This window comes from Argopecten irradians, chromosome 9 (assembly GCF_041381155.1).
Source record: "Argopecten irradians isolate NY chromosome 9, Ai_NY, whole genome shotgun sequence".
Taxonomy (NCBI): Eukaryota; Metazoa; Mollusca; class Bivalvia; order Pectinida; family Pectinidae; genus Argopecten; species Argopecten irradians.
The window spans coordinates 12,142,416-12,169,502 of record NC_091142.1 but is presented as its reverse complement, the minus strand read 5'-3'; the positions used below and the strand labels follow the sequence as shown (position 1 = coordinate 12,169,502).

The window sequence follows — 27,087 nt, the reverse complement described above, 5'->3', positions numbered from 1 at the left end:
CTGTACACCTACACATTTTTGTATTTACAAGCTAAACAATAGTAAGTGACCACAATGAAAATTTCAGAAATGTCGGAAAGCGGGAAGTTTGCCATATCAAGGTCAATATCAAGTATTTGGTGAATTTCTGCAAATCATCAATATCATATATGTTAAACCTAATATTCTAACAATTGTCCTTACATTAGTATTTTAGGATTTCTCAGAACGTTATTCTTACATTCCCTCTTTTGGTTGAAACTTGCTGTTTGGTAAACGGATGTGTTTTGTTTTAGAGTGATCCATAGGAAGAAGTTGCGTCGATTGGCCATATAGATGATGGTGAGTATATCATCAAACATTTATCTGAATGATATGTAGGCATTATTGTTTCCTGATGTCGGAAAACTACAACCTAAAGGATCTTACATGAGTGGCTATGCCATCTGAATCAAACGAGTTCAATAATTTGATAAAAGGCTCGTGGCATATCAAGTTATTTAACGAGTTCGATAAATTTCATATCACATAGTCACGAGTGTAACATTCTATTTATCACATAACTTTTACTAATAGAAATATAAGTAAAACTTTAAATTTCGTTTCTATACAAAACAGTAGAAATCCGGCTCAGATTTGACGTTTTCGTCTACTAAGACAACCATGCGACGTTATACATGTATATAGATTATGACGTCAAAATACCCGTACCTGTGATGTCATTATAGTGTTATTACACATGCGTCTTACGATATTCATAACATATGTCATGGCTAGACAATTTTGTAGTGGGTGGTTAATGGTTACACAATAAAAGTATGTTGTTTTTCCCATTACTCCGGAAAATAACCGAATATGGTGTTGATCTTTTTTATATTTCATTTTTCAATAAGCTGAGACAAACCATGATCAATGTTTTGATATATGTCTTTACCTTACAAAACTCTCAACAACAAAATTCAAGTCAACCTCAGAAACTTACCGTGCAATATACTAATTTGTATATAATATTCAGATAATGTCATTTCTGCAAGGATGTTTTTATATTGGCATTTTTGGATCGTCATAACCTTTTTAGGGTCGTTATGGACGTTCTTATTCGTGATTAGGAATTATGTTATCATTGTTGTCATTCCACTGAAATAGTTTCGTCAACGCAAAAGATCAATCAAACAATTAAATAATTATCCTTCATTAATATATAAGTAAAGAAAATTTCCTTGGGTGACAACTTCTGTTTTATTTTAGGACGATGGGTTGATGAACTGAATTCCTCTTGGAACAAATTGAATAAACAATTATCTTATCAGTGTTATCAGGATGTAACCAAAACATTTACAATATATTTAGAAATTATTGCAAAAATCGTCCGCCAAAGCAACGGAAGGATAATGTCTAAATTGTGTGACTGATTCAAAATGGAGAGTCATCGTAATGTGATGGCACCGGCATTGTTCTGATGTTTTATGTAGCCTTTAGCCTTGATATCAGTTAAACAACTAATTAAAGGTAAATCAACATTAAGTAACTGTTATATAATATTACTTATCGTCGCTTCGGCTTCATCATTTGCTTGTAACGGAGACATTCTGACGTACAGTAGTTACGACACACGTCACACAGGGACATGGCACATTTTATTCTTCTTAAGTACCGCAATGTTTCACGACTCGTATGATATCGAACGGAAATTGATCCGGTAGACATAATTAAAAATTAATTAAGAAAATGTAATATGTAGAATAGGCCTACACCTACAACGCCCCTATCCAAGTGCATGAGCAAATGAAACAGGATAAAAGTTTCATTCTGTCCAAATTCAGTGAAAATTGAAATATTTTGCATGATTGGTACTTATCACATCAAACCCGTTGTAACTAGTTCATACTCAAAACTTGCAAATCACTTTAAAGGGAAATTTGCACATATATCGGAAACAAAGCAATTGTTATGAAAGTGAGATTAAGTTTCAACTTTTATATTTTAGTTTTATGTATTGGAGGCGGTCCGACATAAGTCCATAAAGAATGGAATTGTGAGTATAGCATCTAACATCAATTTTAATGATATTCAATCACCATCTGTTTATTCTAGTTGGAAACTGCAACGTATATTTATTGACTTGGCTTGTTAATTGTATCACAGGAGTTTGGAGCGTTTGGTCTAAACAAGGTGATTATGCCTTGAGTTGTATCTAAGTATTTACTTTTCTATGAGCAACATCCTGCGATATTAAGAGTTATGTAAGCATTAAATGTCTTTCTATGGAATCTATGGTCTATATATATATCAGAGCTTTGCATACAATCTTTATAATTTGCGCTAGCGCATTATGCTACAATTGTCTACTAAGTTCTGGTATATATAGATCATAAAATCCATAGGAAGATAGTTTAATGTTTAGTTTTACATTATCAACTCATTTTTAGGTTTCTGCATTAACATAGTTTTATTTAGACAAGGAAAACCGTTTATCAACGAGGTTTTAATCCACAAGATGGAACATCCATTTTGACTGTGATCAGTTGACTTTACCACGTCAACATTAGTGACGTCATGATGGTCACGTTTTAGGTGTCAGGAACCCAATTTATCAATCAAAGAAATCGACCAAAGCAAAATTCAATCCTTAAATTTCTATTCAATTGTATTTATTTTTATTATTATTATTAATTAAAAAGTTTTTGCGAGCCTCTTTAGATCTGGGCTTGTGCAAGTATATAAAGAGAGACGTAAGGAAATAGTCCGTCATTAGAATAAAGTGAATAGCGCAAATAAAATTTGTCATACATTTATTTAGAAAAATTATTAGGAATGTTCCTAAATTTACATGTATGTATTTGTCCTTAGATTATCTACAAGAATTTGAACACTAACTTTTAGAAAACTACAATAATTAAAAATGGCAAACATGAAAAATTAAACTACACTAACATATCCAATATTTAAAAATTAAAATTTGAATTATATGACTTCATATCAGAAATACCTAACACACATTTCTGTGCTATTTCTAGCATAATACAAGAATACAACGAGAGACGTAAGAAAATAGTCCGTGATAATAAAGGTTATTTTCAAACATATTCATGATTACATCGCTGAAGTTTCATCTATTCAAAACAATTTGTATTGTTAGTTATGGTAAATTAACAGTTTTTCGGTGCTTCAGTCAGAAAATGTATGTGAAATCGATTGGGGATTTTTCGCTTTTTTCGAATTTTTATTCAATGGTTCCTCACTTCCGGTTACTGTACACCTACACATTTGTGTATTTACAAGCTAAATAAATAGTAAGTGACCACAATGAAAATTTCAGAACTATTGGAAAGCGAGAAGTTTGCCATATCAAGGTCAATATCAAGTATTTGGTGAATTTCTGCAAATCATCAATATCATATATGTTAAATCTAATATTCTAACAATTGTCCTTACATTAGTATTGAAGGATTTCTCAGAACGTTATTCTTACATTCCCTCTTTTGATTGAAACATTTATCTGAATGATATGTAGGCATTATTTTTTCCTGATGTCGAAAAACTACAATATAAAGGATCTTACATGAGTGGCTATGCCATCTGAATCAAACGAGTTCAATAATTTGATAAAAGGCTCGTGGCATATCAAGTTATTTAACGAGTTCGATAAATTTCATATCACATAGTCACGAGTGTAACATTCTATTTATCACATAACTTTTACTAATAGAAATATAAGTAAAACTTTAAATTTCGTTTCTATACAAAACAGTAGAAATCCGGCTCAGATTTGACGTTTCCGTCTACTAAGACAACCATACGACGTTATACATGTACATGTATATAGATTATGACGTCAAAATACCCGTACCTGTGATGTCATTATAGTGTTATTACACATGCGTCTTACGATATTCATTGCATACGGCCGTGTTCTATAGCTGGACAATTTTGTAGTGGGTGGTTAATGGTTACATAATCAAAGTACAATGTATGTTGCTTTTCCCATTACTCCGGAAAATGACCGCATATCGTGTTGATTTTTTTTATATTTCATGTTTCAATAAGTTGAGACAAACCATGATCAATGTTTTGATATATGTCTTTACCTTACAAAACTCATAGCAACAAAATTCAAATCAACCTCAGAAACTTACCGTGCATTATATTTAATTTGTTTTGCATTTTATATTCATATAATGTCATTTGTGTAGGGATGTTTTTATATTGACATTTTGGATCGTCATAACCTTTTTAAGGTCGTTATGGACGTTCTTATTCGTGATTAGGAATTATGTTATCATTGTTGTCATTCCACTTAAATAGTTTCGTCAACGCAAAAGATCAATCAAACAATTAAATAATTACCCTTCATTAATATATAAGGAAAGACAATTTCCTTGGTTAACAACTGGTATATAATATTACTTATCGTCGCTTCGGCTTCATCATTTGCTTGTAACGGAGACATTCTGACGTACAGTAGTTACGACACACGTCACATAGAGACATGGCCCATTTTATTCTGCTTAAGTACCGCAATGTTTCACGACTCGTATGATATCGAACGGAAATTGATCCGATAGACCAAATTAAAAATAATTTAAAAAAAATAATATTTTAGAATAGGCCTGCACCTACAACGCCCCAAACCAAGTGCATGAACAAATGAAGCAGGATAGAAGTTTTATGAAGTTTCAATTCAGTGAAAATTGAACTATTTTGCATGTTTTGTACTTATCACATCAACCCTGTTGTAACTAGATCATACTCAAAACTTGCAAATCACTTTAAAGGGAAATTTGCACAATATATCTGAAACAAAGCAATTGTAATGAAAGTGAGATTAGTTGGTTTTACTATAATATGCCAGAAAAACACACTGTGGTGGTTATGTATCACATTTGTCTAAGTTAAGTGGCATTAGCTCGGGTATGAGTACAGTGTACATATTGAACCTACTGAATGATTTTGCTATAGGATGTGAATTTCAACGTTTTCCATCAAAATACTTCACAATACATTTATACCATATTTTGCTTAGTGGTTATGTATTAGAATTAGCCTCACTTAATTGTCCCTTTAAACATTTCTTATAGCAGTAGAACTTGCAAACCTGACTTATTCTGATAATTACTATCAGAGAATAAACAAATCCTTTCCCTTTGTATCCTTATCCTGGAGATCTTAAAGTGTGCATACCCTTCCTAGAATCGTGGTGGACTCATGTGAGGATGCCCAGCCTTGCAAAATATTCTGCAATAGCTGAAACTAAAATTCAGTAAAATGATGAGAAAAAAGAAAAGAAAAAATGCATTTTTGGTTGCAAATTATGACCGTGCAGTAGGTCAAGCCAGGACACTTGAAGGAAAAGTCCTCTCAATGTGATTTCATGGTAAAGGTGACAACTCGCAATAATTTTAGGCAAACGCTTGATTTATGACAGTGCCTCAAGCTCTTCAAACATTCGAATGACAGAGTATGGATTTAATAATTCCTAAAATCTGAAGTTATGAACTAAAAAAACTATTTGTTTAGAAAAACCAATAACATCAATAACTCCACCTAGGCTATATAATGTCAGGAAAACAGGAAGTGAATGTATAAACACAGTATATATAATAAAGGGAGATAATTTCTACCTATAATGTCCTTATCAACGTCACATAAGGGTTTTGTATGGTGCTTAACTTATCAATCTTGAGAAGTCATGGTTCGATTTTCTTGAGTGAATAAAGCTACCATGTCAGTTTTTATAATATCATTTTTTCTGTAACAATTGAATTCCATAATTTTGTACGTTATTTTTTTGAGAATGTTTTAGGTAATTTACACACATCTTTTTATCTCATTACCACCAAAATGTATCACAAAAAATTATGACGAGAAGTGCAAAAACATTATGATATTTAAAACCTGACTTTTCCTGATTAATTACTATCAGAACATGTTTTAGGTTTCTGAATCTTCGTCGATAAGGTCGATATTACCGGATCTTTCAGGAGCCTATATAGTCTATAGAGTATATCATCAAACATCATTTTTAATAATACGAAGCATCATTTCTTTTCTGCAATCGAAACCTACAAATATATTACTTCTCTGGAATATTCTTTTAGAAATAACTCGTGATGCGCAGTTCAGTCGTTATCCCGTACGGGTATTTGTTTAATTTCACTGAAATATCTCGATCACGTTTATATTACATTCAGTTTCAACTTTTATATTTTAGGATTATGCATTGAAGGCGGCCCGAGATTTAGAGTCCATAAAGAATGAATTTGTGAGTATAGCATCTAACATCAATTTTAATGATATTCAATCAACATCTGTTTATTCCAGTTGGAAACTGCATCGTATCCTTGCCTTATTAATTGTATCACAGGAGTTTGGAGCGTTTGGTCTAAACAAGGTGATTAGGTCTTGAGGTGTATCTAAGTAGTTACTATTCTATGAGCAACATCCTGCAATATTAAGAGTTATGTAAGAATTAAATGTCTTCCTATGGAATCTATGATCTATATATATATACCAGAGCTTTGCAGACAATCTTCATATTTTACGCTAGCGCATTATGCTATGATTGTCTACTAAGTTCTGGTATATATAGACCATAAATTCCATAGGAAGATAGTTTAATGTGTAATTTTACATTATCAACTCATTTTGAGATTGCTTAACTTAACTTTATTTAGACAAGGAAAACCGTTTGTCAACGAGGTTTTAATCCACAAGGTGGAACAGCCATTTTGACTGTGATCAGTTGACTTTACCACGTCAAGTTTAGTGACGTCATAATGGTCACGTTTTGGGTGTCAGGAACCCAATTTATCAATCAAAGAAATCGACCAAAGAAAAATTCAATCCTTATATTTCTATTCAATTGTATTTATTTTTATAATTATTATTAATTACAAAGTTTTTGCGAGCCTCTTTAGATCTGGGCTTGTGCAAGTATATAAAGAGAGACGTAAGGAAATATTCCGTCATTAGAATAAAGTGAATAGCGCAAATAAAATTTGTCATACATTTATTTACAAACATTATTAGGAATGTTCCTACATATACATGTATGTATTTGTCCTTAGATTATCTATAAGAATTTGAATACTAACTTTTAGAAAACTACAATAATTAAAAATGGCAAACAAGAAAAATTAAACTACACTAACATATCAAATATTTAAAAATTAAAATCTGAATTATATGACTTCATATCAGAAATACCTGAAACACATTTCTGTGCTATTTTTAGCATAATGCAAGTATACAACGAGAGACGTAAGAAAATAGTCCGTCATAATAAAGTTTATTTTCAAACATATTCATGATAACATCGCTGAAGTTTCATCTATTCAAAACCATTTGTATTGTAAGTTATAGTGAACTAACAGTTTTTCGGTGCTTAAGTTAGAGAATGTATGGGAAATCGATTGGGGATTTTTTGCTTTTTCGAATTTTCATTCCATTGGTTCCTCACTTCCGGTTACTGTACACCTACACATTTTTGTATTTACAAGCTAAACAATAGTAAGTGACCACAATGAAAATTTCAGAAATATCGGAAAGCGAGAAGTTTGCCATATCAAGGTCAATATCAAGTATTTGGTGAATTTCTGCAAATCATCAATATCGTATATGTTAAATCTAATATTCTAACAATTGTCCATATATTAGTATTTTACGATTTCTCAGAACGTTCTTCTTACATTCCCTCTTTTGGTTGAAACTTGCTGTTTGGTAAACGGATGTGTTTTGTTTTAGAGTGATTTATTGGAAGAGGTTGCGTCGATTGTCCGTATAGACATGGGTGAACCGTCCCCGAGCCTCTTGGATGATCTCAAAATTGTGAGTATATCATCAAACATTTATCAGAATGATATTTAGGCATTGTTGTTTCCTGATGTCGGAAAACTACAACATAAAGGATCTTACATGAGTGGCTATGCCATCTGAAAATCAAACGAGTTCAATAATTTGATAAAAGGCTCGTTTCATATCAAGTTATTTAACGAGTTCGATAAATTTCATTTCACATAGTCACGAGTGTAACATTCTATTTATCAAATAACTTTTACTAATAGAAATATAAGTAAAACTTTATATTTCGTTCTATGCAAACCAGTAGAAATTCGGCTCAGATTTGACGTTTCCGTCTACTAAGACAACCATGCGATGTTATACATGTATATAGATTATGACGTCAAAATACCCGTACCTGTGATGTCATTATAGTGTTATTACACATGCGTTTTACGATATTCATTGCATATGGCCGTGTTCTATAGCTGGACAATTTTGCAGTGGGTGGTTATTGGTTACACAATAAAAGTATGTTGTTTTTCCCATTACTCCGGAAAATAACCGAATATAGTGTTGATCTTTTTTATATTTCATTTTTCAATAAGCTGAGACAAACCATGATTAATGTTTTGATATATGTCTTTACCTTACAAAACTCTCAACAACAAAATTCAAATCAACCTCAGAAACTTACCGTGCATTTTATTTAATTTGTTTTGCATATAATATTCAGATAATGTCATTTGTGCAGGGATGTTTTTATATTGACATTTTTGGATCGTCATAACCTTTTTAGGGTCGTTATGGATGTTCTTATTCGTGATTACGAATTATGTTATCATTGTTGTCATTCCACTTAAATAGTTTCGTCAACGCAAAAGATAAATCAAACAATTAAATAATTATCCTTCGTTAATATATAAGGAAAGACAATTTCCTTGGGTGACAACTTCTGTTTTATTTTAGGACGATGGGTTGATGAATTGAATTCCTCTTGGAACAAATTGAATAAACAATTATCTTATCAGTGTTATCAGGATGTAACCAAAACATTTACAATAGATTTAGAAATTATTGCAAAAATTGTCCGCCAAAGCAACGGAACGATAATGTCTAAATTGTGTGACTGATTCAAAATGGAGAGTCATCGTAATGTGATGGCACCGGCATTGTTCTGATGTTTTATGTAGCCTTTAGCCTTGATATAAGTTAAACAACTAAGTAAAGGTAAATCAACATTAATTAACTGTTATATAGTATTACTTATCGTCGCTTTGGCTTCATCGTTTGCTTGTAACGGAGACATTCTGACGTACAGTAGTTACGACACACCGTCACATAGAGACATGGCACATTTTATTCTTCTTAAGTACCGCAATGTTTCACAACTCGTATGATATCGAACGGAAATTGATCCGATAGACCAAATTAAAAATTAATTAAAAAAAATAATATGTAGAATAGGCCTACACCTACAACGCCCCTAACCAAGTGCATGAGCAAATGAAACAGGATAGAAGTTTCATGAAGTCCAAATTCAGTGAAAATTGAAATATTTTGCATGATTGGTACTTATCACATCAACCCCGTTGTAACTAGAGTCAAACCTGTCTATAACTACCACTGAAGGGGAGACAGAAAAACGGTCACTATAGACAGGTTGCCTTTATAGACAGGTTGGGGCTTTCGTGCCAACCAACGATCCAGTAAATAAAACAGAATTGTATTAATACAAAACAGACCTGCTACTGGATGTTTATATGTTTATTGCCATGCATTATTTAAGAAATAATTGTCTCAATATATTTCCGTGATTTGTGTTCGTTTTATTTTAATGCAATCGGAAATTTCGATCATAACATGTACAAAATCAACTCGTTTTGATACATAGTAGATTTTTTTCAGCTATGAACATAATCATTACCTAATTACTGACTTCACATGGCCTGGAATTATCTGTGAACGATTATTTTCAGACAATGTATGCGTGTAATATTTTTTAAAACACATTCTCGCTGGCAAGTCGTATGTAATGTTGCCGTGTAACCAGTTTTGACGGATTAATCTCGGAATATGAAAGATCGATTTGGAGGCGTTTTCTCACAATATACAGTCTAAAAACTATTAAAATCACAATGCATGTACACATGTTAACTTTCAGTAACATTTCTACCAAGAAATGGGACCGTATTTTATTTATAAACACGTCGAGAATATACCCGGGTCACAACGGGCGATAATCCGACTGACTAATCGTAAAGAAGAAGAACGTAAATTTATTGGCCTAATTTCAAATAGCTTAAGTACAGGCCATTTCTTAGTAATAAAACAATGCTAAATATCGACAATGAATAACAGAACACATTACATAAATCGGCATGTTTAATTTTGCCTACCGTATCATCCGAGTTGTGGCTTCAAAATCACGCTTTACGAGTGATCTTTTCGTGCACATGGCGTTCGCGACCAAACATAATTTCAGTCTTTGATAGGCATAAAACTTCGTTTAAACTTCCATCCTTAAGTTGGCAACCATATGTGTACCTCAAATGTTACGACCGCTAGGTTATAAAACAAACAGTACTGTATAAACAATTCATAGCTTGGGCTTCAGTTATGGCTGCCATTTGCTTACAAAGGGAGTTAATTATCGGAAGTAGGTCAAAGGGACGCTACTACACACACACTACTGTACTCGGTACTCGAAAAGTCGATCTCAGCGACCGGTCGTTATACAACTTTGACGGGGCTAAAACGACCGGTCGTTAGCCACATTAGACAGGTGGTCGTTATGCAGAGTGCCATTATATAGTAAAAACGCACGGGGAGTCTAAAAACCGGTCGTTATAGACAGGCGGTCGTTATATACAGGCGGTCGTTAGAGCAGGTTTGACTGTAGTTCATACTCAAAACTTGCAAATCACTTTAAAAGGAAATTTGCACATATATCGGATACAAACCAATTGTAATGAAAGTGAGATTAGTTGGTTTTACTGTGATATGCCAGAAAAACACACACTGTGGTGAAATGTGTTTGAAATGATCAAACGCGCTCGCTTTCCACTATTGCACATTGTGGTCGGTTCTTGTATGCCGAACTCTGACCCTTGCTAGTGGAGCAAAACAACTTTTGTGTTGAACTACTCAAATCGCTTTTATAGTAGTGTGTTTACCAGAGTATGTGTATGCTTCTGTTTAAAAAACAAATCCATCAACTCCGCGGTGGTTATGTATTACATTTGTCTAAGTTAGGTGGCATTAGCTCGGGTATGAGTACAGTGTACATTTTGAACCTACTGAATAATTTTGCTATACGATGTCAATTTCAACGTTTTCAGTTAAAATACTTCACAATACATTTATACCATATTTTGCTTAGTGGTTATGTAACAGAATTAGCCTCATTTGATTGTCCCTTTAAACATTTCTTATAGCAGTAGAACTTCCAAACCTGACTTATTCTGATAATTACTATCAGAGAAGAAACAAATCCTTTCCCTTTGTATCTTTATCCTGGAGATCATAAAGTGTGCATACCCTTCCTAGGATCGTGGTGGACTCATGTGAGGATGCCCAGCTTTGCAAAATATACTAAAAAAGCTGTAATTAAAATTCAGTAAAATGATGAGAGAAAAAAAGAATAGAAAAATGCATTTTTGGTTGCAAGTTATGACCGTGCAGTCAGTCAAGCCAGCACTCTTGAAGGAAAAGTCCTCTCAATGTGATTTCATGGTAAAGGAGATAACTCGCAATAATTTTAGGCAGACGCTTGATTTATGACAGTGCCTCAAGCTCTTCAAACATTTGAATGACAGAGTATTGATTTAATAACTCCTAAAATTTGAAGTTATGAATTAAAAAACTATTTGTTTAGAAAAACCAATAACATTAATAACTCCACCTAGGCTATATAATGTCAGGAAAACAGGCAGTGAATGTATAATACAGTATAAATAATAAAGGGAGATAATTTCTACTTATAATGTCCTTATCAACGTCACATAAAGGTTTATATGGTGCTTAACTTATCAATCTTGAAAAGTTTCTGTAACAATTGAATTCCATAATTTTTTGTACGTTATTTATTTGAGAATGTTTTAGGTAATTTACACACATCTTTTTACCTCATTACCACCAAAATGTATCACAAAAACTTAATTATGACGAGAAGTGAAAAAAACATTATGATATTTTAAACCTGACTTTTCCTGATTAATTACTATCAGAACATGTTTTAGGTTTCTGAATCTTCGTCGATAAGGTCGATATAACCGGATCTTTCAGGAGCCTATATAGTCTATAAAGTATATCATCAAACATCAATTTTAATAATATGTAAGCATCATTTCTTTTCTGCTGTCGAAACCTACAAATACATTACTTCACTGGAATATTCTTTTAGAAATAACTCGTGATGCGCAGTTCAGTCGATATACCGTACGGTATTTGTTTAATTTCACTAAAATATCTCGATCACGTTTATATTACATTCAGTTTCAACTTTTATATTTTAGATTTATGCATTGAAGGCCCGACTTAAGACCATGGAGAATCGAATTGTGAGTATAGCATCTAACATCAATTTTAATGATATTCAATCACCATCTGTTTATTCTAGTTGAAAACTGCAACGTATATTTCTTGACTTGGCTTATTAATTGTTTCACAGGAGTTTGGAGCGTTTGGTCTAGACAAGGTGATTAGGTCTTGAGTTGTATCTAAGTATTTACTTTTTATGAGCAACATCCTGCGATATAAAGAGTTATGTAAGCATTAAATGTCTTCCTATGGAATCTATGGTCTATATATATACCAGAGCTTTGCAGACAATCTTTATAACTTGCGCTAGCACATTATGCTATGTAGACCGTTACTTCCATAGGAAGATAGTTTAATGTTTATTTTTACATTATCAACTCATTTTGAGGTTTCTGCATTAACATAGTTTTATTTAGACAAGGAAAAACGTTTATCAACGAGGTTTTAATCCACAAGATGGAATAGCCATTTTGACTGTGATCAGTTGACTTTACCACGTCAACATTAGTGACGTCATGATGGTCAATTTATCAATCAAAGAAATCGACCAAAGCAAAATTCAATCCTTAAATTTCTATTCAATTGTATTTATTTTTATTATTATTATTAATTAAAAAGTTTTTGCGAGCCTCTTTAGATCTGGGCTTGTGCAAGTATATAAAGAAAGACGTAAGGAAATAGTCCGTCATTAGAATAAAGTGAATAGCGCGAATAAAATTTGTCATACATCTATTTAAAAACAAATTATTAATTTCATTAGTTTTTGAGGAAGGGAGACCACTCTATGTTACTCTCGTCGAGTACGAAATGAGGTACGGTAGGGAGACGGGATTCTCAAATCTTATGTTTGTTGGGGCTACAAAAATGGGTGTAGGTAGCGTATTAGCGTATCATAATATCTCGATCAGGTTTATATTACATTCAGTTTCAACTTTTATATTTTAGTCTAAAGCAATGGTGGCCCAGCTGCAGTCCAAAAAAAATCTACATGTGAGTATATCATCAAACATCAATTTTAATAATATGTCAGCATAATTTCATTTTTGCAGTCGAAACCTACAAATATATTACTTCTCTGGAATATTCTTTTAGAAATAATTCGTGATGCGCTGTTCAGTCGCTATACCGTACGGTATTTGTTTAATTTCACTGAAATATCTTCATATCACGTTTATATTACATTCAGTTTCAACTTTTATATTTTAGGGTAATGCATTGGAGGCGGCCCGACATAAGTCCGAAAAGAATCGAATTGTGAGTATAGCATCTAACATCAATTTTAATGATATTCAATCACCATCTGTTTATTCTAGTTGGAAACTGCAACGTATATTTCTTGACTTGGCTTATTAATTGTATCACAGGAGTTTGGAGCGTTTGGTCTAAACAAGGTGATTAGGTCTTGAGTTGTATCTAAGTATTTACTTTTCTATGAGCAACATCCTGCGATATTAAGAGTTAAGTAAGCATTAAATGTCTTCCTATGGAATATATGGTCTATCCTTATATTTCCATTCAATTGTATTTATTTTTATTATTATTAATTAAAAAGTTTTTGCGAGCCTCTTTAGATCTGGGCTTGTGCAAGTATATAAAGAGAGACGCAAGGAAATAGTCCATCATTAGAATTAAGTGAATAGCGCAAATAAAATTTGTCATACATTTATTTAGAAATAATTGTCTTATCAGTGTAATCCAGATGTAACATACCATATTTACAATAGATTTGGAAATAATTGCAAAAGCCGTCCGCCAGAAGAATATAGTGTTGCTCTTCTTTATACTTTCAATCAATTCAGACAAACCATGGCCAATGTTTTGATTTTTGTCTTTGCCTTACAAATTTCTCTACAACAAAATTCAAATCAACATCACAAACTTACCGTGCATCATATTTAATTCACTTTGCATATAATATTCAGATAATGTCATTTGTGCAGGGATGTTTTTTTTTCTATTAACATTGTTGGATAGTCATCATTTTTCTAGGGTCGTAATTGACGTTCTCTAAAATGTTCTTTTAGAAATAGTTCGTGATTCGGAATTCTGTTATAATTGTTGTAATTCTACTTTTTGAATAGTTTGGTCAATGCAAAAGATCAAATTAGCAAACAATTAAATAATTACCCAAACATTAATATATAAGGAAATGCAACTTCTAAATACGTTTGTTTTGCATTTCCTTGATTAACAACTTTTGTTTTATTTTAGGACTTTTGTTTTATTTTAGGATTTTGAAGTATTGCCAGAGAGTGAGAAGATTGACCTAGCAGACATATCGACAGATTGGAATTTTATATCAGCCATTATGGTTCACCATACAGATTTTATAATAGTGAGTATATCATCAATTTTAATAATATGTAAGCATCATTTCTTTTCTGCAGTCAAAACCTACAAATATATTACTTCTCTGGAATATTCTTTTAGAAGTTTGGAGCGTTTGGTCTAAACAAGGTGCTTAGGTCTTGAGTTGTATCTAAGTATTTACTTTTCTATGATCAACATCCTGTAATATAAAGAGTTATGTAAGCATTAAATGTCTTCCTATGGAATCTATGGTCTATATACATACCAGAGCTTTGCAGACAATCTTCATAACTCGAGTTAGCGCATTATGCTATGATTGTGAACTTTATAGACCATAGATTCCAAAAGGAAGACAGTTTAATACTACATTTACATCATTAACTCATTTTGAAGTTTCTGCATTAACATTATGACAAGGAAAACCGTTTATCTACGACGATTTAACATTTTGACGGTGATCAGTTGACGTTGCCATGTCAACATTAGTGACGTCATAATGGTCACGTTTTGGGTGTCAGTTATAACCTCATAGACTTCACTTTGCCTTGGTTGGTTTATATAGTATAAATGGCAAGTGAATATAACATGGACATGGTAATCAATCCCATATCCAACATTTACTCATGATGGAGTTGTAACTCAAAATAAACATTTTAATGATTAATATCAAATATGATCAAATTGGAATGATTGGAATTTTGAATAGTAATGTTTAAAGATGCTTCACCTGCGACAGAGCATTAATGATACCCATTATTTGAACAATAATTGATGTTTAATCAAAAATACAAAAATGCTTATAAAATAATTTATTTTGCTTTAAGGGCATGCGCATTGAGTTCTTGATTTTATATAGGGCATAGTACCATGGATTTTGTTCGGAACGCATATAATCATTTTTAACAGAGTAGAACTTGGTTGATACGAACTGAATTTGTATCTTAAATTGAATTAAGAATCTTAAACTGGTGGTAATGGTGTAAAGTAAGTAACTTTTGTAACTGAAGAAAAATACTAATTTGTCACTCCTGTTTTTGATAGAGAAAAAGTACCATTCGTCGGCGATGAAGCATTTTTAAATCATTATTGAACTGTTCAAAACATTATCAATTAATACATGCATCCTTTGCATAACATATACCGTAGATTCCGCAACATTAGCAGGTAACACTAATCAAACAATTGATTAGATTAACCCTAGGTAAGTTGATTTGATATGATTTAAAATGCGATAAGTAAGATGATGTGAAGTGGAAGGCGAAAGTTAAAGTGATGTGAAGTGACAGACAATAGTTAAGGTAATGTGACGTTGAAGGCGATAGTTAAGGTGATGTGAAGTGACAGACGATAGTTAAGGTGATATGACGTTGAAGGCGATAGTTAAGGTGTTGTGACGTGGAAGGCGATAGTTAAGGTGATGTGAAGTGACAGACGATAGTTAACGTAATGTGAAGTAACAGACGATAGTTAAGGTGATGTGACGTGGAAGGCGATAGTTAAGGTGATGTGACGTGGAAGACGATAGTTAAGGTGATGTGAAGTGACAGACGATAGTTAAGGTGATGTGACGTGGAAGACGATAGTTAAGGTGATGTGACGTGGAAGACGATAGTTAAGGTGATGTGAAGTGACAGACGATAGTTAAGGTGATGTGAAGTGACAGACGATAGTTAAGATGATGTGAAGTGGAAGACGATAGTTAAGGTGATGTGAAGTGACAGACGATAGTTTAGGTGATGTGACGTTGAAGGCAATAGTTAAGGTGTTGTGACGTGGAAGGCGATAGTTAAGGTGATGTGAAGTGACAGACGATATTTAAGGTAATGTGACGTGGAAGGCGATAGTTAAGATGATGTGACGTGGAAGACGATAGTTAACGTGATGTGACGTGGAAGGCGATAGTTAAGGTGATGTTAAGTGACAGACGATATTTAAGGTAATGTGACGTGGAAGGCGATAGTTAAGATGATGTGACGTGGAAGACGATAGTTAAGGTGTTGTGACGTGGAAGACGATAGTTAAGGTGATGTGAAGTGACAGACGATAGTTAAGGTAATGTGAAGTGACAGACGATAGTTAAGGTGATGTGACGTGGAAGGCGATAGTTAAAGTAATGTGACGTGGAAGACGATAGTTAAGATGATGTGACGTGGAAGACGATAGTTAAGATGATGTGACGTGACAGACGATAGTTAAGGTGATGTGAAGTGACAGACGATAGTAAAGGTAATGTGAAGTGACAGACGATATTAAAGGTGATGTGAAGTGACAGACGATAGTTAAGGTGATATGAAGTGACAGACGATAGTTAAGGTGATGTGAAGTGACAGACGATAGTTAAGGTAATGTGACGTGGAAGACGATAGTTAAGGTGTTGTGACGTGGAAGGCGATAGTTAAGGTGATGTGACGTGGAAGGCGATAGTTAAGGTGATGTGACGTGAAAGGCGATAGTTAAGGTAATGTGACGTGGAAGGCGATAGTTAAGGTAATGTGACGTGGAAGGCGATAGTTAAGGTGTTGTGAAGTGACAGACGATATTTAAGGTGATTAAACTTTGAAGGCGATAGTTAAGATGATGTGACGTGGAAGACGATAGTTAAGGTAATGTGACGTGGAAGGCGATAGTTAAGGTGATGTGAAGTGACAGACGATATTTAAGGTGATGTGACGTTGAAGGCGATAGTTAAGATGATGTGACGTGGAAGACGATACTTAAGGTGATGTGAAGTGACAGACGATAGTTAAGGTGAAGTGACGTGGAAGGCGATAGTTAAGGTAATGTGACGTGGAAGGCGATAGTGAAGATGATGTGACTTGGAAGACGATAATTAAGATGATGTGACGTGACAGACGATAGTTAAGGTGATGTGACGTGGAAGGCGATAGTTAAGGTGATGTGAAGTGACAGACGATAGTTAAGGTGATGTGAAGTGACATACGATAGTTAAGGTAATGTGACGTGGACGGCGATAGTTAAGGTGATGTGAAGTGACAGACGATAGTTAAGGTGATGTGAAGTGACAGACGATAGTTAAGGTAATGTGACGTGGAAGACGATAGTTAAGGTGTTGTGACGTGGAAGGCGATAGTTAAGGTGATGCGACGTGGAAGGCGATAGTTAAGGTAATGTGACGTGGAAGGCGATAGTTAAGGTGTTGTGAAGTGACAGACGATATTTAAGGTGTTTTGACGTTGAGCGTAGTTAGGTAAGTGACGTGGAGCGATGTAAGGGCGATAGTTAAGGTAATGTGACGTGGAAGCGAAGTGTGACAGACGATATTAGTGATGTGACGTTGAAGGCGATAGTTAAGGTGATGTGACGTGGAAGACGATAGTTAAGGTGATGTGAAGTGACAGACGATAGTTAAGGTGATGTGAAGTTACAGACGATAGTTAAGGTGATGTGACGTGGAAGACGATAGTTAAGGTGATGTGAAGTGGAAGACGATAGTTAAGGTGATGTGAAGTGGAAGACGATAGTTAAGGTGATGTGAAGTGACAGACGATAGTTAAGGTGATGTGAAGTGACAGACGATAGTTAAGGTGATGTGAAGTGACAGACGATAGTTAAGGTGATGGATGTGAAGACAGACATATTAAGGTGATGTGAAGTGACAGACGATAGTTAAGGTGATGTGAAGTGACAGACGATAGTTAAGGTGATGTGAAGTGACAGACGATATTTAAGGTGATGTGACGTGGAAGACGATAGTTAAGGTGATGTGACGTTGAAGACGATAGTTAAGGTGATGTGAAGTGACAGACGATAGTTAAGGTGATGTGACGTGGAAGGCGATAGTTAAGGTGATGTGACAGTGGAAGACGATACTTAAGGTGATGTGAAGTGACAGACGATAGTTAAGGTGAAGTGACGTGGAAGGCGATAGTTAAAGGTCATGTGACGTGGAAGGCGATATTGAAGATGATGTGACGTGGAAGACGATAGTTAAGGTGATGTGAAGTGACAGACGATAGTTAAGGTGATGTGACGTGGAAGACGATAGTTAAGGTGATGTGAAGTGACAGACGATAGTTAAGGTGATGTGACGTGGAAGACGATAGTTAAGGTGATGTGAAGTGACAGACGATAGTTAAGGTGATGTGACGTGGAAGACGATAGTTAAGGTGATGTGAAGTGGAAGACGATAGTTAAGGTGATGTGAAGTGACAGACGATAGTTAAGGTGATGTGACGTGGAAGGCGATAGTTAAGGTGATGTGACGTGGAAGGCGATAGTTAAGGTGATGTGACGTGGAAGGCGATAGTTAAGGTGATGTGAAGTGACAGACGATAGTTAAGGTGATGTGAAGTGACAGACGATAGTTAAGGTGATGTGACGTGGAAGGCGATAGTTAAGGTGATGTGACGTGGAAGGCGATAGTTAAGGTGATGTGACGTGGAAGGCGATAGTTAAGGTGATGTGACGTGACAGACGATAGTTAAGGTGATGTGACGTTGAAGGCGATAGTTAAGGTGATGTGACGTGGAAGACGATAGTTAAGGTGATGTGAAGTGACAGACGATAGTTAAGGTGATGTGACGTGGAAAGCGATAGTTAAGGTGATGTGACGTGGAAGGCGATAGTTAAGGTGATGTGACGTGGAAGACGATAGTTAAGGTGATGTGAAGTGACAGACGATAGTTAAGGTGATGTGACGTGGAAGGCGATAGTTAAGGTGATGTGACGTGGAAGACGATAGTTAAGATGATGTGACGTGACAGACGATAGTTAAGGTGATGTGACGTGGAAGGCGATAGTTAAGGTGATGTGAAGTGACAGACGATAGTTAAGGTGATGTGAAGTGACAGACGATAGTTAAGGTGATGTGACGTGGAAGGCGATAGTTAAGGTGTGTGACGTGGAAGGCGATAGTTAAGGTGTTGTGGAAGACGTGGAAGGTGTTGTGACGTGGATTAGGTGAGTGGAAGGCGATAGTTAAGGTGTTGTGACGTGGAAGACGATAGTTAAGGTGTTGTGACGTGGAAGGCGATAGTTAAGGTGATGTGACGTGGACGGCGATAGTTAAGGTGATGCGACGTGGAAGGCGATAGTTAAGGTAATGTGACGTGGAAGGCGATAGTTAAGGTGATGTGAAGTGACAGACGATAGTTAAGGTGATGTGAAGTGACAGACGATAGTTAAGGTGATGTGACGTGGAAGGCGATAGTTAAGGTGATGTGACGTGACAGACGATAGTTAAGGTGATGTGACGTTGAAGGCGATAGTTAAGGTGATGTGACGTGGAAGACGATAGTTAAGGTGATGTGAAGTGGAAGACGATAGTTAAGGTGATGTGAAGTGACAGACGATAGTTAAGGTGATGTGACGTGGAAGGCGATAGTTAAGGTGATGTGACGTGGAAGGCGATAGTTAAGGTGATGTGACGTGGAAGACGATAGTTAAGGTGATGTGAAGTGGAAGACGATAGTTAAGGTGATGTGAAGTGACAGACGATAGTTAAGGTGATGTGACGTGGAAGGCGATAGTTAAGGTGTTGTGACGTGGAAGGCGATAGTTAAGGTGATGTGACGTGGAAGGCGATAGTTAAGGTAATGTGACGTGGAAGGCGATAGTTAAGGTGTTGTGAAGTGTGACAGACGATATTTAAGGTGATGTGACGTTGAAGGCGATAGTTAAGATGATGTAACGTGGAAGACAATAGTTAAGGTAATGTGACGTGGAAGGCGATAGTTAAGGTGATGTGAAGTCACAGACGATATTTAAGGTGATGTGACGTTGAAGGCGACAGTTAAGATGATGTGACGTGGAAGACGATAGTTAAGGTGATGTGAAGTGACAGACGATAGTTAAGGTAATGTGACGTGGAAGACGATAGTTAAGGTGTTGTGACGTGGAAGGCGATAGTTAAGGTGATGTGACGTGGAAGGCGATAGTTAAGGTGATGTGACGTGGAAGGCGATAGTTAAGGTGATGTGACGTTGAAGGCGATAGTTAAGGTGATGTGACGTGGAAGACGATAGTTAAGGTAATGTGACGTGGAAGGCGATAGTTAAGGTGATGTGAAGTGACAGACGATATTTAAGGTGATGTGACGTTGAAGGCGATAGTTAAGATGATGTGACATGGAAGACGATAGTTAAGGTGATGTTAAGTGACAGACGATAGTTAAGGTGATGTGACGTGGAAGACTATAGTTAAGGTTTGTGAAGTAACAGACGATAGTTAAGGTGATGTGAAGTGACAGATAGTTAAGGTGATGTGACGTGAGCGATAGTAGTTAAGGTGATGTGACGTGAAGCATAGTTAAGGTGGATAGTTAAGGTGATGTGACAGTGGAAGGCATATTAAGGTATGTGAAGGGATGTGAGTGACTGAAGGCGATAGTTAAGGTGATGTGAAGTGAAGACGATAGTTAAGGTGATGTGACGTGAAGGCGATAGTTAAGGTGATGTGAGTGACAGACGATAGTTAAGGTGATGTGACGTGGAAGGCGATAGTTAAGGTGATGTGACGTGAAGGCGATAGTTAAGGTGATGTGAAGTGACAGACGATAGTTAAGGTGATGTGAAGTGACAGACGATAGTTAAGGTGATGTGAAGTGACAGACGATAGTTAAGGTGATGATGTGACGTGGAAGCGATAGTTAAGGTGATGTGAAGTGACAGTAGTAGTTAAGGTGAAGTGACGTGGAAGGCGATAGTTAAGGTGATGTGACGTGGAAGGCGATAGTTAAGGTGATGTGAGTGACGCGTGTAGACGATAGTTAAGGTGATGTGGAAGTGACGTGAAGGCGATAGTTAAGGTGATGTGACGTGGAAGGCGATAGTTAAGGTGATGTGAAGTGACGTGTGACGGCGTAGTTAAGGTGACGTGACGTGAAGGCGATAGTTAAGGTGATGTGACGTGGAAGGCGATAGTTAAGGTGACGTGATGTGGAAGACGATAGTTAAAGTGATGTGAAGTTGCATATAAAATACGTACTAAGAGCTACTTAGCCTTATATGTGATAGTCAAAGAGTACATGGTTTTCATTGCAACTCCTGTTCTTCAATGACGCAAATATGTTACTTTACTTTTTAAATAAATTACGACACGTTGAAGTCAAAGTATATTATTATGTATTGAAATAAAACCAATGATTAATTGCCGTTTCTTATATTCATTTTTGCAATTATTGTAATGTAAATAGACGCATGACAAAAGTAACATATTTGATTCCAAGTCTTTCGAAATTATCATCATTTAAAGAAATGCAGTCTTTTATACAGCATTTACATATACATGTCATGAAAATACATTGTTTACAGGCGAACAGAGAGAAACAGAGGATAATCAGCAAAGAAAACGACCCATCGTTTCCAGGCTATTCAGCCTTAGGCAACATTCTGATTTTATCGACGTTGATTTCCGTTGCTCTCCGTGACCTCAAAGACATATTTCTGAGTCAATATGGCGGCGATCTGCCCTGCCGCCAAGATAGACTCACACTTGCGCAAACTGATATGCTTTACTATTGCTAAGCTGTGTAAGAAGTCAGCATGCGATGATGGGGATAATAAGATAGGGAACCAAACTACGAACATAAACTGGAAAGAACCACCAGAGAATTGGCCAAGAGGTATTCGTTTTATAAACCCAAACAATGTTTCTAAAACCAATAAAGTCGAACCAAAGGAAAAATGGGCAATGTTGTTTGCAGCTTTATCATGCCTTCTTCGAAAAGGCATTGACAATATCTTAGATAAATTCGATAAGTTCGTTTTCGACGTAGAACTGTTGGCGTTAGAGAATAGCATGTTTTGCATTATGGATAAGTGCAATAACCTTCGCACACGAAGAAAACATCGGAAGGATTTGGAAACCACCTGGGTAAGGGATGCATGTTCCTATGGACTTGGATTATCGATATCACTGGAACCAACTGTTGAGGACTCTAGCGAACTCGATCGCTTATATAGCGACCGTGAAAAGGTAAGAAAATGGGAATTCATACCTGAGATGATTAAAAATAAAAACTTACCCATTCTTTTGTCGTTCATAGACAATCAATGACTAATTATACTTGACAGATCCCTTTTATTGAAAACAAAATCGAATAATTTTATTCCATTTAGTGCAGAAATTTAAAAAGAAAATAGCTTTGCTTAATGAAAAATGATGATAGAATTTAATGACTATCAAATTTGTACCACTGGTATCAAAGAAACACAATTAGATAAAATGGAAAGTTCGACAATACGTAATAAAGTAAAAAAAAATCATTTTATCTTTGATTTGTACTCTTTACTTTTGGGTAGGATTATTTGATCTTCTATTTCGTTTCCATTTTTCAGGAGTGCAAAAATGGACAAAAACCAGACTTCTTAAAGACGTTGAGCACGTTTTCCTCTATGAAAGAATTAGATGCAGTATGTGACTTTGCCTACCATTAGGAACATATTTAGACACCTTTTTCTCAAGGCAGTTCATAGCAACCAATCAGTAATATTGTAATCTTAAATTGTAACGATTAAAACAACATTGCACTAATTCATTTCTTTCGATAACTTCATTTGTCTTCATTCTTTACTTTCGTGGTCTTGATAAAAGCATGACCTCCTTAAACTGTCATCTGGGATGCGCAACAACTTGTCTTACTGTTCTCTTCTATATTAGCAAAAACAAAAAACAATTATTGCATAGGATTAAACGAAATTAACTGACTATAATCAAATATGCCTTCATTCAATAAAACACTATTCGAGTGATGTCTTGTTTTCACAGGAATCCGCGTTGGAGGTTGCTAGAGAGTGTCTAAAACACGATACAGGAGAAAGCCAACGCAACCAAAGGAAACGAAAGGTGAACATGAACATGAACATGAAGGTGTAAATCAATGAAATCCTCTGAATTTTGTTTTTGTTTTCATGACAATATCCCTTATTTATAAAACATGTTGATAAAGTTAAAAAGAAATTCACTGGTTTTATCAAATACGTCATTATAAGTAAGTTTATCAAGTTAATCAGGATTGACCCTCGATCACATTTAAACCTCAATGACTTATGCTTCTGATGCACATTAAACACATTTATATTTAAGTTTGAGCTTTGCTATAAAATTCGCATATTGTATATTTCAATTTTTACAATTGTGGTTATTTATTTTCAGAGATCATCCTCATCTACTATCATTCAAAGTAAGAAGAAGAGTCCTGATGTATGTGCGTTATCACTGTTGAATGCACAACCTCAAAGTCAACAAACAGCGTCGTCTCAAGGACTAGTGTCATTGGTGTCAACTCCGAAAGGACATATTCAACAAACACACCTTCCACCACCTTCATCTGCCGCATGCCAAAATCAAAGATTGCACATAGCACCAGCGTCGCCAATTATGAGCTGTTACGACCAACCAACTCACACATCACTACCGCAATCTACGGCTCCAGTTCAACAATCTACACTGGCTCAAGTTCGCCAATCTACACCGGCTCAAGTTCGCCAATCTACACCGGCTCCAGTTCACCAATCTACACTGGCTCTAGTTTATCAATCTATACCGGCTCCAGTTCACCAATCTACACCGGTTCCAGCTTATCAATCTACACCGGCTCCAGTTCACCAATCTACACTGGCTCCAGTTCACCAATCTACGCCGGTTCCAGTTTATCAATCTACGCCGGTTCCAGTTTTTCAATCTATACCGGTATCAGTTCACCAATCTACACCGGCTCCAGTTTATCAATCTACACCAGCTCCAGTTTACCAATCTACACCGGTGTCAGTTCAACAATCTACGCCGGTTCCAGTTTATCAATCTACACCGGCTCCAGTTTACCAATCTACACCGGTGTCAGTTCACCAATCTACGCCGGTTCCAGTTCACCAATCTACACCGGTTCCAGTTTATCAATCTACACCGGTGTCAGTTCACCAATCTACGCCGGTTCCAGTTCACCAATCTACACCGGTTCCAGTTTACCAATCTACACTGGTTCCAGTTAACCCACCTACACCGGTGTCAGTTCAACAATCTACAGCGGTTCCAGATCAACAAACGCACATGATCTCAGCTGCGAATAAAAATCTACAGGAGCTAACTGTGCCAGTTATAAATTGTCCGATTCAAAGCATTGGTGCATCACTAACAAACGTTTCACAAATGACAGGAACAAGCGACCCCTTACTTTCCATGTCAGGATCTCATAGACCAATACTTCCAATCGATAGGTCTAATTTGTCTCAATCCGACCAAGCAAGAAATACGTTCAATGACGACTCCATATGGGAAACAGATTCTTCGTGGACAGCTAGCCAAAAATATTGTGATACATTCGACAGTATATTCACACCACCCGACTCTATCTAGCCTGATTTTTTTTATAAATTTAGTTAACATCCCTATCTTATTATCCCCCACAGATGAAAATAGAGAGAATGACTCTGCTTTATAATGTGAATGACTTCTAAGAAGCGTTTACGATTATTAAACGCCTTTAAGGACGTTTCTGATCGTGATTTGGACTACTGGGTAGCAATTACGATTCCTGTAAATAATAGTGTGGTTTTGAGTGAAAATATAAATATATCTTTTACTTGTATATATACATACATGATCATGAATTTTCAATTTATAAAAAAAAAAACAACAAAAAAACCAAACAAACAAAAAACCACACAAAAAAACAACAAAAAGGTAGAAAAAATATACAAAACATGTATGCGCATCAACATTAATGTGTGAAACATTGTATGTTAAACATCGGAATTGGATAGACAATCATTGATATATATATTCATGTTTGCACTATCAAATTTGTTAAATTGTATACATGTATTCGATAAACAAACATATAAATGAAAATGTAAGCCTTCGTTATATCATTTATTTTATAGTATCGAAACTAATACTAGTTGTCCTCTAAAACAGGCAAATTTTATTTAAACCTTACATATCGAAAATAATACTAGTTGTCCTCTAAAATAAAACTATTTTTTTGTTTGTTAACTTAAAAAGGTCTAACGAGGCACTTTTTGCAGAAACGTGCCAAAATATTTGAGAAAATTGTTTACTTTACATCTGGGCCATTTCATTCAGATTTCAACGGAAGATTCTGCTTGAAATAATCATTTTTACAAAACAAGCAGTTTGGTTAAGACACGGAAACGAAGTATTGCTGTCATGTCAGTTATTTTCAATGAAACTTAACTTTAAAATCCCTTTTTAAAATCACAAAAAGAAAACGTAGTGTTTTTTCCTTGGACAACAAGTGGTACTGTCGTTATGTAAAGTTTAAGCAAAATTGGGCTGTTGGCAATTTTTATGTTTTTTTGTAACATTAGCATGAACATCACCTTTTTTATTTGCTTTAAATGATCTGATTGACATATTTATGCGTGTGCATATAATCCAACATTTTAAATAACATTTTTGGGAAAAAAGAAACATTTGATTGCATTTGTCATCTCATTTTATTCTGCTAAAATTTTACCCTACATTAAAAATAATTTCAGGACATTTTCTGTACATTAGTTTCAAAAATGAAATCCGAGAAAACAATTTTGGGTGACTTAAACATACTGAGTGCATGTAAAGACAGAATATGTCTTTGTTAACATACCTAGCTATCCATTTTCAGTTTAACATTGCAGTGTCCGATTTAAATAAAAATAAGTGTTTAGTAATAATTTGGAATGCTGTGTATATAATGGAAACAATTATGAAAATGTTGGTCCTCATGGTAACAAAATGGGGGGCATCTGATTGGCTGATATTTAGATATTGTAATATTTAAGTGAAAATTATATGTAAATGATGTAAACAAAGATTATCAAATTATACAAATTATGCAAAACATATGAATTTCACCTTAAAATAGATGAATTTACTATATGAACAGATATTTTGCATATAAGATGCAAAAGAATTTGGCATCAGGCAAAGCATATATTAACCATCTCCCAAAAAATAGATGAATCTAATTAACTGTGGATAAATTAATCTTTGTATGTATTTTCATGATATCATAATTCGCTAAGTATATTTGTTTTCTCATGCCTACAGATGTAATACTGGTTTATCCAACGCAATACGCTCGTGTCTAAACCATGCAATCCAGACTTGTATTGTCACTGGGTCAACACAATTACTGTTTTCTCGGCAAAACATTAAAACTAACATTTATTTCAAAAGCTATGCTGGTTTTACTATAAAAGATACAATGGCATTTGCATCTAACATATCTTGCAATCAATCAGATTGTCATGAAATTTCATGCACAGGGACCTGGCACGATTTTTTTTTATATCAGCAGTATACATATATGTATATATATATGTATATTGTTGGTTACAAATTTACGTGCCAGGTCCCTGGATGGAGAATTGATCGGTAGTAGTGGTTTTCTTTGGACTTAAAAATGCAGAAAAACATAATTGTAAAATTGCAATAAAACAAGAGAAAACCCTTTTTCTTGTGTGCATCATAAATTCTCGGGGTTTAGATAATTTCGTTATCCTTGGGTAGAATATT

At 35.1% G+C, this 27,087-nt stretch overlaps 1 protein-coding gene across 3 annotated transcripts; it reads left to right on the top strand.

The window, feature by feature from the left end:
* The first annotated feature begins 1,966 nt into the window (after nt 1-1,966).
* Nucleotides 1,967-25,491, top strand: LOC138331479 (uncharacterized). 3 transcript variants are annotated; one of them, XM_069279143.1, is made up of 8 exons: nt 1,974-2,014; nt 6,191-6,241; nt 7,723-7,806; nt 14,531-14,635; nt 21,882-22,545; nt 22,908-22,982; nt 23,338-23,415; nt 23,725-25,491. In XM_069279143.1, exons 5-8 carry the CDS (start codon nt 22,024-22,026, stop codon nt 24,922-24,924), a joined length of 1,875 nt encoding a protein of 624 aa, XP_069135244.1. In that variant the 5' UTR covers nt 1,974-2,014; nt 6,191-6,241; nt 7,723-7,806; nt 14,531-14,635; nt 21,882-22,023; the 3' UTR covers nt 24,925-25,491. The 3 variants fall into 3 exon arrangements, with proteins under 3 accessions (XP_069135245.1, XP_069135244.1, XP_069135243.1); XM_069279144.1 differs by lacking the exons at nt 6,191-6,241; nt 7,723-7,806 and having other exon boundaries at nt 1,967-2,014; XM_069279142.1 differs by lacking the exons at nt 1,974-2,014; nt 6,191-6,241; nt 7,723-7,806 and adding an exon at nt 13,478-13,554.
* Nucleotides 25,492-27,087: the final 1,596 nt, after the last annotated feature.

What these genes read in the sequence shown, in the direction of transcription:
- LOC138331479 (XM_069279144.1), top strand. Translation starts at nt 22,024, where the DNA reads ATGGCGGCGATCTGCCCTGCCGCCAAGATAGACTCACACTTGCGCAAA. An exon ending in TATATAGCGACCGTGAAAAG is followed by an intron (nt 22,546 to 22,907) that starts GTAAGAAAATGG and finishes TCCATTTTTCAG; the next exon opens with GAGTGCAAAAATGGACAAAA. An exon ending in CTATGAAAGAATTAGATGCA is followed by an intron (nt 22,983 to 23,337) that starts GTATGTGACTTT and finishes TTGTTTTCACAG; the next exon opens with GAATCCGCGTTGGAGGTTGC.